The 12,287-nt window shown below is 37.6% G+C and overlaps 1 protein-coding gene across 2 annotated transcripts in view; it reads left to right on the plus strand.

The window, feature by feature from the left end:
• The window catches only part of ndufaf7 (NADH:ubiquinone oxidoreductase complex assembly factor 7), a 53,163-nt gene extending 40,876 nt beyond the window's left edge, over positions 1–12,287 (plus strand). For both annotated transcript variants that reach the window (XM_039748096.1, XM_039748098.1), the window contains 3 exons: positions 1,633–1,776; positions 2,204–2,377; positions 11,938–12,287. In XM_039748096.1, coding sequence (XP_039604030.1) covers positions 1,633–1,776; positions 2,204–2,377; positions 11,938–12,147 — 528 coding nt within the window. In that variant the 3' untranslated portion in view covers positions 12,148–12,287. The remainder of the gene's footprint in view (positions 1–1,632; positions 1,777–2,203; positions 2,378–11,937) is intronic.

Consider the following 12,287-nt stretch of genomic DNA (forward strand, 5'->3'; position numbering starts at 1 on the left):
TTTTCTTGAATTCCTCACTTTAGTTTTGAGCACAGTGAAACTATTTCAGTACTGCAAAGATGGCAGATTACATTTACTGTACTTGCTTTGAAGACATCTTTTCCCATATATCTCGCCTTTTGTACATTTCAAAGCATCTATGTAGCACAAAAATAAAATTTCTGAAAATTTGCCACATGCAAATATTCAAATGGTGCATGATAATAAGTATCTGACAACCTACTAAATATTAACTCAACATAAAAGTTTTAGTTTATTCCATATTTAAGAGTAGGGGATTTGGATAAATTTAACAATTCATGTTACTCCAATAGAACATTTGTTTTGTAAGAACCCATAGATCTTCGTTAATACTTAGGACCATGTGATATTTCAGTTTTTCTTTTTTAATAAATATGCAACAATTTCAAAAATTCTTTTTTTTTGTCTGTCAATATGGGGTGCTGTGTGTACATTAATGAGGAAAAAAAATTATTTAAATGATTTTAGCAAATGGCTGCAATATAACAAAGAGTGAAAAATTGAAGGGGGTCTGAATACTTTCCATACCCACTGTATGTTTTTGTTTATCACTAATATTGTGTGTTTGTTTTTACTTTTACTGTCATGAATAATCTGTGAAAGTAAGTTTTCCATACATTTACATCAGAACAGATTTAGTGTAGCAATGTGTCGATATGCACTTGTAACAAGAAAAAAAATGGCTAAACTCAGTTTCTCCCTGTAAATAGTAATGCCTTGCATCCTCAATACAGCATTGATCTTTATTGTTTTATTTTGTAGGTTATGTCAAGATTCTACTGCATGTGCTGTTCAGTCCTCTCTGAAACAATAGTTGGGGTCACCTAGCTTTCTCTTTTTTATTTTACTGGCAAAACTGACCTTCCATGTGTTTTGATCTTAATGGTAGTTTGTAGACCTAACTCTACCTAGCCCTGAACATCATTAACTCTTAAGTATTCAGTTTTTAGCATTGCATGTTATTGCCCAGGGAGGTAAGCTGATGTGTACTGCAAAAACTCTCAATGTGCATCAGTTATGCCATAATGCGTGTCTGGCTCAGGCTGCCCCTGCCTGCCTCCATTACCTTTGCTTTCAGTATACTTTAGCAGCAGACACAAAATTCGGTACATAATTGTACCCTGATCCTTGAGACAATCTTTACCATCCAAGATGGCTGGCTGCATACTGCCTAGTAGATGAGCTTTAAGAACCAAGCAATTGCATATAAGCCTGGGTTCTGCTCCTGGACTTTGCATGATGGTGACAGCACAGTCAGTTTTGGTAGACTGTATAATCCATCCATCCATTATCCAACCATCAACAATGTCAACAATGAATAAAATTCTGAAACCTCAATTCTCAAATCCAACTGTGAGGCACAGATAAGTAACAAGCATATTAGCTGAAACTAAAGCTAACATTAGATTTATAAACTGGAACTTGAAATCAGGAAATAGTATTCAGTGAGATTGCTCTCATTTCTGGTTTATTGTGTCAGCACTTTGAGAAAGTAAGTAGAATTGACAGGACCATAAATCACAAATGCATTGCTTAGATAGAAAACTGCATTACCCAGTCAAGTTTACATTCACTTTTAACAAGACTGAATCATTGCTTTCACCTTTTTAGACTGATGAAGGAAGGATGCACATAGAAGTGTGCCCCGAGGCTGGGATTTTGGTGCAGAGACTGACCAGCAGGATTTCTGAAGATGGAGGGGCTGCACTAATTGCTGACTATGGCCATGATGGAGAAAAAGAAGACACTTTCAGAGTCTGTCAATTAAATTACAATGATTTCTGAATTTTGTTTTTGGAGTGGTTGGGGGAGTTTTGATAATTTAAGTAGAAAATAATGAGAGTTACACATCATGTAACACTTCTGATCAATAACAGTTGCAGTTTGAAGTATTTAAAAAGAAGTTCATTTGTAGTACCCTACTTTCAGTAATTCTGATGAGTCATCAGATACAGGAGATCATTCCATCCGAGTGTACTACATTACTTTGTTGCTATGGTGTAATGTGATCTTGCTGCCCAGAGAGCCCTAAAAAGGGAAATAGATAAAATATATATACCTCTTCTAATAATCCTTAAACTCTTAACTTCTCTACATCTTTCCACATGTCCGGAGAATCTTTTAATACAAATGAAAAATATGTAATTCTGGATTCTTCTAACTTTTTGCTCTTCTCTCCTAGGGCTTCAGTGGCCACAAACCCCATGACGCGCTTATGGCACCTGGGACTGCAGATCTGACAGCAGACGTAGATTTTTGTTATTTGAGAAGAATGACTGAAGGAAAAGTTGCTTCCTTAGGACCAGTAGCACAATGCAAGTTTTTAGAAAACATGGGGATTAATGTCAGACTACAGGTATGCCTTAAACATACTGAGATATTACAGTTATGTAATTCTAGCACATTATATACATTTATATACTTTTGCAGCCTATTATGCAGCCTTTTAGCCTCAATATATAGTGAACCGCATTATTTCACTCCAAACAAGCTCAGGCAAACCCACCTTGAACAAAAAAAAAAAGCAGATTTGCTTTCAGTCTGCCATTACTTAGTATGTAATTCTTGCCTGTACACCTCATTTTATTAGGCTGAGCACAATATAGGTGGCACACAACTGAAATGTATAGAACTTGTGTTTTTCTGTTAATATTCATTAAATGAATATTCCGCCCAAAAATGTTACTTACCCCCATGCATTTTGTAGTGATGATAACTGAGAAAAAAAACTGTTTTTATAAATAACAGACATAATAAAGTTTATGCAATAATTAGAGGGACAAGCCCCCCTGGCGCCTACAGCACCCAACCCCCAGTTGCAGCCAGAATATTAGTAATATCTGTAAATATACAAAAGAAAAAAGTTATTATTTATAGGGGGTTCGTCCACTGCTCGCTTTGCTCGCAAACCCCCCTGGCCTGCGCTACACGCCAGCCACTTCGTGTCTCTGCCACTCACGTTGTGAAGAGGGGGTCTGAACGCATCCCAAGGAGACGTGGTCACGCCTACGAAACCTCCTCTTAAATGGTGATACAGTGGGAAATAAATATAGTTTTTTTACCTCCTCTTTGCTAGATCAGCTGCTGGCTTGCTGCTGCTGCCATGCCTCATGATCTGCATCTCATGCAGCGCTTCAAACATTTAAAAGTCTGTACAGCAGCTATCCTACTCTTTGTCTTTTATTTCCGGCCCCGGGCATGGTTAAATCTCATGGCACAAAGTCTTGTCTCGCGGGATGCGAGTTCTTGATATTGTTTAGTTTATAATTTAAAAATGAAATAAGTATCTGAAAATCTAATAATATCACATTAACGTTTGATACATTCTGAAAATAATTTACATGTAGGTTTTAAAATAAGCCCAATTTAAAGCGCGACAAAATACGTGACATAAAATCGTCAGATAAAATCATTACACAAAATCGTTACACTTTTAGGTTTAGGATTTTATATATAGAGAGTAGATAAAAGTCAATGTTGAATAATTCTATACAATGGCAAATTAATATATATGAAAGTTGTCCCTGAATGGGGTGGGGGGTGAATTTGGGGGGTACATGTATTGCATGACAGGAGTCTTGACCAGTGAATAAGGTGGAGAGGCAGATCTTCAATTCAAAATCTCAGTTCCCTGTGAATTGAATTTCCTGTTTATGTTGTGCATAGATTTTTTTTCTAGAAGTATCTATTTAAGAATATTTCAGTAAAAAGTGTGTGTTTTCCTTGTTATGGTATGTAGATTATGCAACTCAAATAACATGATGTTTTAATTTCATTCCTTGGATGTTTTTTGTTTAGTTTGCCATGGTACATTATTGGTCAACATGGGCTTATATTATATCATAAACAGTTTTAATCTTCGTTGTCCGCAAAAATATTAAATTAAAAAGCTTTTCCTGGTCATCATTATAAACCACAGTGGCTTAGTAACATATTAAATATATATATAATTTTTGGGTGGAGTATTCTTCTAATGTTATCTTAAAAAGCACTATTTTTTCACGGAATTGGAAAAACTGTTTTTTATGCCCCATTTGTAAGTCATCATCCTAGTCTACATTTGTAATTTAAGTCACTAACATTTTCTTGCAGTTTTAGGTTCCGTGAGAATGTCTGAGACATACAATTATGGCCAAAATTATCGGCACCCCTGGAATTTTCCCAGAAAACGCACCATTTCTCCCAGAAAATTGTTGCAATTACAAATGTTTTGGTATATACATGTTTATTTCCTTTATGTGCATTGGAACGACACACAAAAAAAGAGAGAAAAAAAGCCAAATCTAACATCATGTCACACAGAACTCCAAAAATGGGCCAGACAAAATTATTGGCACCTTTTCAAAATTGTGGGTAAATTGTTTTATTTCAAGCATATGATGCTCTTTTGAACTCACCTGTGGCAAGAAATCTGAAGCCAGTTAAAATGGAGAAAAGTTGACTCAACCTTTCTGTTGTGTGTCAGAGTGTGTCACACTAAGCATGGAGAACAGAAAGAAGAGCAGAGAATTGTCTGAGGACTTGAGAACAAAAATTGTGGAAAAATATCAACAATCTCAAGGCTACAAGTCCATCTCCAGAGATCTTCATGTTCCTTTGTCCACTGTGCGCAACATAATCAAGAAGTTCACAACACATGGCACTTTAGCTAATCTCCTTGGACGTGGATGGAAAAGAAAAATTGATAAAAGACTGAAACGGAGAATAGTCTGAATGGTGGATAAACAGCCCCAATCAACTTCAAAACATATTCAAGCTGTTCTGCAGACTCAGGGTGCAACAGTGTCGGCACAAACTATCTGTCGACATCTCAACAAAATGAAACACTATGGCAGGAGAGCCAGGAGGACCCCACTGCTGACACAGAAACATTAAAAAAAGCCATACTGGAGTTTGCCACAATGTACTTGAGGAAGCCAAAATCCTTCTGGGCAAACGTCTTATGGAGAGATGAGACCATGGTAGAGCTTTTTGGTAAAGCTCATCATTCTACTGTTTACAGAAAACGGAATGAGGCCTATGAAGAAAAGAACACAGTACCTACAGTCAAACATGGTGGAGGTTCAAAGATGTTTTGGGGATATTTTGGTGACTCTGGCACTGGATGCCTTGACTGTGTGCACGGCATCATGAAATCTGGAGACTACCAAAAGATATTGAGGCGCAATGTACGGCCCAGTGTCAGAAAGCTGGGTCTGCGTCAAAGGTCATGGGTGTTCCAGCAGGACAATGACCCCAAACATACCTCTAAAAGCACCTAGAAATGGTTAAAGACAAAGTGCTGGAGAGTTCTGAAGTGGCCAGCAATGAGTCCGGATCTAAATCCGACAGAACACTTATGGAGAGATCTCAAAATTGCTGTTGGGAGAAGGCGTCCTTCAAATCTGAGAGACCTTGAGCAATCTGTAAAAGAAGAGTAGGCGGAAATTCCAGTTGAGAGGTGTAACAAGCTTGTTGATGGTTATAGGAAGTGCTTGATTTCAGTTATTGTTTTTAAAGGGCGTGCAACCAAATATTAAGTTGAGGGTGCCAATAATTTTGTCCAGCCCAGTTTTAGAGTTTTGTGTGACATGATGTCAGATTTGGCTTTTTTTTTCTCTGTTTTTTGTGTTGTTCCAATGCACATAAAGGAAATAAACATGTGTATACCAAAACATTTGTAATTGCATTGCATAATGTAAGTGCATTTTTTGGGAAAATTCCAGGGATGCCGATAATTTCGGCCATGACTGTATAGTACATCACTGTATTTATGCAGCTATACTACATTTACTAATATTTTGTACTAAGTTACGATAATCTCTGTCTGCCTTTGCAGCTGCCACCCAAATTAAGTATGGCTTAAGCACTCACATTTCACATTCTGTCCATTCCAAGCCACCCTCTCAAACATATTTTAGTGATTTTTATGGGCTTCTTAGTTCACATGGCTTTTCTGCATTGCTTAATAAAACATACTAGCATATATCTCATCTTTGTCTACTGATACTCTATCTAAAATATTTTCTGTTAGGTAACGGCTTGTCATTACTTCGCATTCTATGTACTGAGATGTCACTGCTGACAAGCTAATCACCACAAAATTTGAAGTATTTAAACTGTAGTACTAATTGTTTACCACTAGAGGGCAAAGTCATTATAAGGTGTAAAGACAAGCTTTCTCGTTTATGCTTTTAATTCATTTATTCATTTGTTTAATTTCAAAAGTGTTTGCCAAAATTAAAACTTTTGTAAAGGTCATGTCTTTTGATTCAGGTAAGCAATTTACAGGTGCTGGTCATAAAATTAGAATATCATGACAACAGTGATTTATTTCAGTAATTCCATTCAAAAAGTGAAACTTGTATATTAGATTCATTCATTACACACAGACTGATGTATTTCAAATGTTTATTTCTTTTAATTTTGATGATTATAACTGACAACTAATGAAAGTCCCAAATTCAGTATCTCAAAAAATTTGAATATTGTGAAAAGGTTCAATATTGAAGACACCTGGTGCCACACTCTAATCAGCTAATTCACTCAAAACACCTGCAAAAGCCTTTAAGTGGTCTCTCTGTCTAGTTCTGTAGGCTACACAATCATGGGGAAGACTGTTGACTTGATAGTTGTCCAAAAGATGACCATTGACACCTTGTACAAGGAGGGCAAGACACAAAAGTTCATTGCTAAAGAGGCTGGCTGTTCACAGAGCTCTGTGTCCAAGCACATTAATGGAGAGGCGAAGGGAAGGACAAGATGTGGTAGAAAAAATTGTACAAGCAATAGGGATAACCGCAACCTGGAGAGGATTGTGAAACAAAACCCATTCAAAACTGTGGGGGAGATTCACAAAGAGTGGACTGCAGCTGGAGTCAGTGCTTCAAGAACCACCACGCACAGACGTATGCAAGACATGGGGTTCAGCTGTCGCATTCCTTGTGTCAAGCCACTCTTGAACAAGAGACAGCGTCAGAAGTGTCTTGCCTGGACTAAAGACAAAACTGCTGCTGAGTGGTCCAAAGTTATGTTCTCTGATGAAAGTAAATTTTGCATTTCCTTTGGAAATCAAGGTCCCAGAGTCTGGAGGAAGAGAGGAGAGGCACAGAATCCACGTTGCTTGAGGTCCAGTGTAAAGTTTCCACAGTCAGTGATGGTTTGGGGTGCCATGTCATCTACTGGTGTTGGTCCATTGTGTTTTCTGAGGTCCAAGGTCAACACAGCCGTCTACCAGGAAGTTGTAGAGAACTTCATGCTTCCTGCTGCTGATGAACTTTATGGAGATGCAGATTTCATTTTCCAACAGGACCTGGCACCTGCACATAGTGCCAAAGCTACCAGTACCTGGTTTAAAGACCATGGTATCCCTGTTCTTGATTGGCCAGCAAACTCGCCTGACCTTAACCCCATAGAAAATCTATGGGGTATTGTGAAGAGGAAGATGCAATACGCCAGACCCAACAATTCAGAAGAGCTGAAGGCCACTATCAGAGCAACATGGGCTCTCATAACACCTGAGCAGTGCCACAGACTGACCGACTCCATGCCACGCCGCTTTGCTGCAGTAATCCAGGCCAAAAGAGCCCCAACTAAATATTGAGTGCTGTACATGCTCATACTTTTCATGTTCATACCTTTCAGTTGGCCAATGTTTCTAAAAATCCTTTTTTTGCATTGGTCTTATTTGATATTCTAATTTTCCAAGATACTGAATTTGGGACTTTCATTAGTTGTCAGTTAAAATCATCAAAATTAAAAGAAATAAACATTTGAAATACATCAGTCTGTGTGTAATGAATGAATCTAATATACAAGTTTCACTTTTTGAATGGAATTACTGAAATAAATCAACTTTGTCATGATATTCTAATTTTATGACCAGTACCTGTATTTCAAATAAATGTGCAGAAGGACTCGGAAGCTACATATTTCTTTATGACTTTTGACGTAATGGTGTACTGTATAAGATGTTTGCTTCTATTCTTTATAATTCTGTTCCTAAAAATGTAAGTATTACTCTGCTCAATTGAAATAATATCCTTTGTTTATGAATGTGCATTTATTTTTTGACTATCATAAATATAACAGTAGTAGTAGTTTTGTCATGTGTACAAATTACACTGAAATTTGTACTTGCACGTTTGACCAATATGTAACATGTTACTGATTCCCACTGCCTTGATAAACAGGAATATATATGTTATGATATAACTCCATTTTATTTAATAGAGAATACAAATCCACTTACCTGATGTTCTGCTTTCCGTTTCCAAAACTACATACGGTTATTACACATCTGTGGACAGTAGAGGCAGAGAGGGATTTATAAAAAAGTTAATTTTCACAGAAATATTTTAATTGATAGTTTTTAAGGTTGCATGTTATCTAGCATTTATGTCTAAAATTGAACTTGAGCTTAATTTTTTCCAGGCAGCAGAGTTCGTAGGAAGTTCTTCTGTTGTTACATCCTTACACATAATAAGGTGCATAGATTTACTGTAAACGCCTCCATTTACATTACATGACACCATCGCAACATTAGGGACAGTAGTAATCTATACTAATAAAAGGCAAAGCCCTCACTGACTCACTCACTCACTGACTCATCACTAATTCTCCAACTTCCTGTGTAGGTAGAAGGCTGAAATTTGGCAGGCTTATTCCTTACAGCTTACTTACAAAAGTTAAGCAGGTTTCATTTCGAAATTCTACACGTAACAGTCATCTCGGTCGATAATGGTCGACTACGTCCGCCATGTTGAACTTTCTTATTTATGGCCCCCTCTTCATGAAATTTGGTAGGCGGCTTCCCTGCGCTAACCGAAACCGATGTACGTACTTATTTTGATGGTATGACGCCACTGTTGGCCGCCATATTGAACTTTCCAACGTCACTAATTTTCCAACTTCCCATGTAGGTAGAAGGCTGAAATTTGGCAGGCTCATTCCTTACAGCTTACTTACAACAGTTAAGCAGGTTTCATTTCGAAATTCTACGCATAACGGTCATAACGGTCGACAACGTCCACCATGTTGAACTTTCTTATTTATGGTCCCATCTTCACGAAATTTGGTAGGCAGCTTCCCTGCACTAACCGAAACCAATGTATGTACTTATTTCGGTGGTATGACGCCACTGTCGGCCGCCATATTGAACTTTTCAACGGTCTTTGTTGCCCTCACTGGTATAGGTATTTTAGTTTACGTTGTTCAGGTACCCATTTCCTTTATCATTCCAACCGTACCCCCATTATCATGTCTATCGAGGTGATCACCATCGATCAAAGAACTGTCACTTACCGAGTGGTTTCCCTGCCCGGAGATGGTGCCTGCCTTTTCCATTCTATGTGTTACATATTGCACGGCCATATCAGGCTCACTCTTGATATCCGTAGGAACATTCTGTCTTATGTATTGAATGACTAGAACAGGTTCAAGGTGTGGACTGATGACGGTACAGGAGATAATTATACTACACAGGAGCACTAGAAGAGTGAAATGCTTAAGCCCTTCACCTATGGTTCTGCATTTGAGTTGATGGCTGCCGCTGAATTGTTCAGCTATCGCTTTAAAATGTATCGAAATGGCTAAATATTTTACACCTTTGGACAACCACCAATGCCTCTTAAACATCTTAGATTCACAGGTAACGATTTGAGTAGTGGACACTTTGATGTTTATGAATGTTTAAACTTTCAAAAGCTGGATGCGAAGTTATTGATGAAACCCGTTGTATGCTTACAATGCTTGACAGATGCTGAATGTCACTTCATCACAACAAGTCCTGCAAATGCTAACGTAGTTGAAACAAACCATGAAACTCAAACCGATTATGACAGCAGCAATCTGAGCTGTGAGATTTGAGGCAAGATTGCTTTTCACATGGCCAACTGTACGTTGCATGCTCAAGAGTAAGCTCGGCACACAGCTTGGTCATATTACAACCGGAGGGCCGAACTGACAGCGTGGCATACAAAGAGATCCTTAACAAATAATTATTGGTATATTTTTCCCTCAGTTTAAAAAGGTTTTCTTCTTAATAAAAATTTTAAGGCAGTACTTCGCCGCTGCAAAGCGTGGGTATTTTGCTAGTGAAAAATATATTGCACAACACACAAATAAGTCAAACAATTTAGTAATGCAAAATTGTACTCCTGCTCAATAATATTTCAATAAGGCATTATAAAATAAACTTAGATTTAGATTGGATAGAGGACTTTAGAAATCAGGAAAAGACAAGCGATGAATGAGAGATGGTATTTAAAAAGAGTGACTGCAATAGGAGAGAAATGTTTCAGTGTTTAGTTGTTCTTGCCTTTAGTGACCAGTAACATTTCCTCTATGGTAGTAACTAACTGAGATGGCTGCCTAGGTGAGTGGAGTCTTTCTAATATACGGTAATATAACTATTTGATAACTGATGCCACTTTAAAAGAATATATATTTGCAAGTCGATTGTCCTTATTTACACTTTATTTTGCAGTTTATTCATTACGACTTTAGTACAGTAGGCCTGTAGTTCACAAGTTCAGTCTTGGGGGGGCCCTTCTACAGCTACTGGTTTTTGTTCTAACCAGTTTCACAATCAGTGCTTCATTTTTATTTTTATTCAGTTCCATACTTACTAAAATTTTTTTGTCATCAAGATTTGGATACAATTACAAAGGAGAAAATGACACAGAAAGGTAAATTAAAAAGAAAACAGCAAAAGAAACATAAGCATTTAAAGCTAAGGAAAGACTCCAAATATTCAAGTCTACCTACCAACTAAACAAATGAGATCAATTAAAAGTCAGAATGACACACTGATTTCAAAACTGGTTGAAATAAAAACCTGCAACCATGGGGATCCCCCAGAACTAAACTTGAAACCTCTGGTCTGGGATTTTCACTTCTCTACTCCACTATAGTGTGACTGTGGTGCCTTTGTGCATCTTCTTCATTGTTCACAATTTTGGCTGCTTGCTGTAGCACTAGGAGTGCATTTATAAAGCAGTATGTGAATCCCCTTGACAGCAGTGGAGAGCCACCATTTACCATGCAGCATCTCACCTTTTTATACAACACTTTTCACCAAGAACGTTAGCACTGAAAGCTTACTGACAGGGTGCCATTTCATGTTTGGACCAGAGACATTGGCAGACATCAAGCACTTCTACAGCACAGTATTCAGTCTATCTGTAAGCTGAATTATATACATTTTTAAGTACATTAACACAGTGGTTTTTAAACTTTTTTTTTCTCTTGCGCCCTAATTTTGCCTATTACATGTCTTTGTGATCACTAATCGCAGCTTAACCTTGTCTGATAATCATCCTGTTCCCCCTTGGTGAATCGCCACCCATTGTTGTTTTCCTCCGAAGAAAAATCACTACCAGTCGTCAACCGGGGAGTTTATTTCATCCATGTAAATGGCGACACATCACAAGCCTTTTCACAAACAGTTTGTGATGCTTTCTCATGTTGTACAATTGCTATTCACGGCTCATAGTTTAAGAAGCACTGTATTGACAAATAAAGAAACTTAGTCAGCTGGGTTGGAAATATGAAACAGAAATTTTATTTGCACTATTTAGGTCAGTAAAATGTACTTCATATCTGCAGCAGGGTTCTAACTTAAACTCCCTTAATCTAAACTCTTAAGAATTTCACATAAAGATATTAGGTGAGGTATAGCTAGCTTCTTGTATCTGTAGTTTACATTTATTATGGCATGGCATATACCTTAAACATATTAAAAGTCTGTGCTATCCATGAAATGGTCTGCAAAATTCATCCAGGGTGAGGAAAATGACAAGCGTTCTGTACAAATCATGTTCTCAAGCAACAACTGAGATTAGTGTTTTAGCAAAGGAGTAATACCATAAAACTCGAGAGTGAAAAAGAAAATAACCTAATGTTTTCGACTGTTGTAATCTGATTTTTGTTTTGCAGGTTCTAATGAGAAACTCCACAGATTCAGACAGGCAAGCAGAGTTAGTTCATGGATTTGACATGATGATGAACCCCAAGAAAATGGGAGAAAGATTTAAGTTTTTTGCCCTGTTACCTCACAGCAGACTTGCTAATCCAGAAAAAGGAGAGACAGACCAGAAGAGACCAAAGCCACCACCAGTGGCAGGGTTCACTGAACTAGAACTTTGAAGAAAACAAACACAAATGGTATGGCATCACTCCTGAACTCCTAGTCCTCTGCACTAACCCACTGTGGTGCCTTTACTGTTGAGTACTTTAGAATGAAAGCCTGACATTAATTACAAAGTACTGCTCTGATAGTTCAACAA

The sequence above is a fragment of the Polypterus senegalus genome, chromosome 3, assembly GCF_016835505.1.
Source record: "Polypterus senegalus isolate Bchr_013 chromosome 3, ASM1683550v1, whole genome shotgun sequence".
In the NCBI taxonomy this organism is placed as follows: Eukaryota; Metazoa; Chordata; class Cladistia; order Polypteriformes; family Polypteridae; genus Polypterus; species Polypterus senegalus.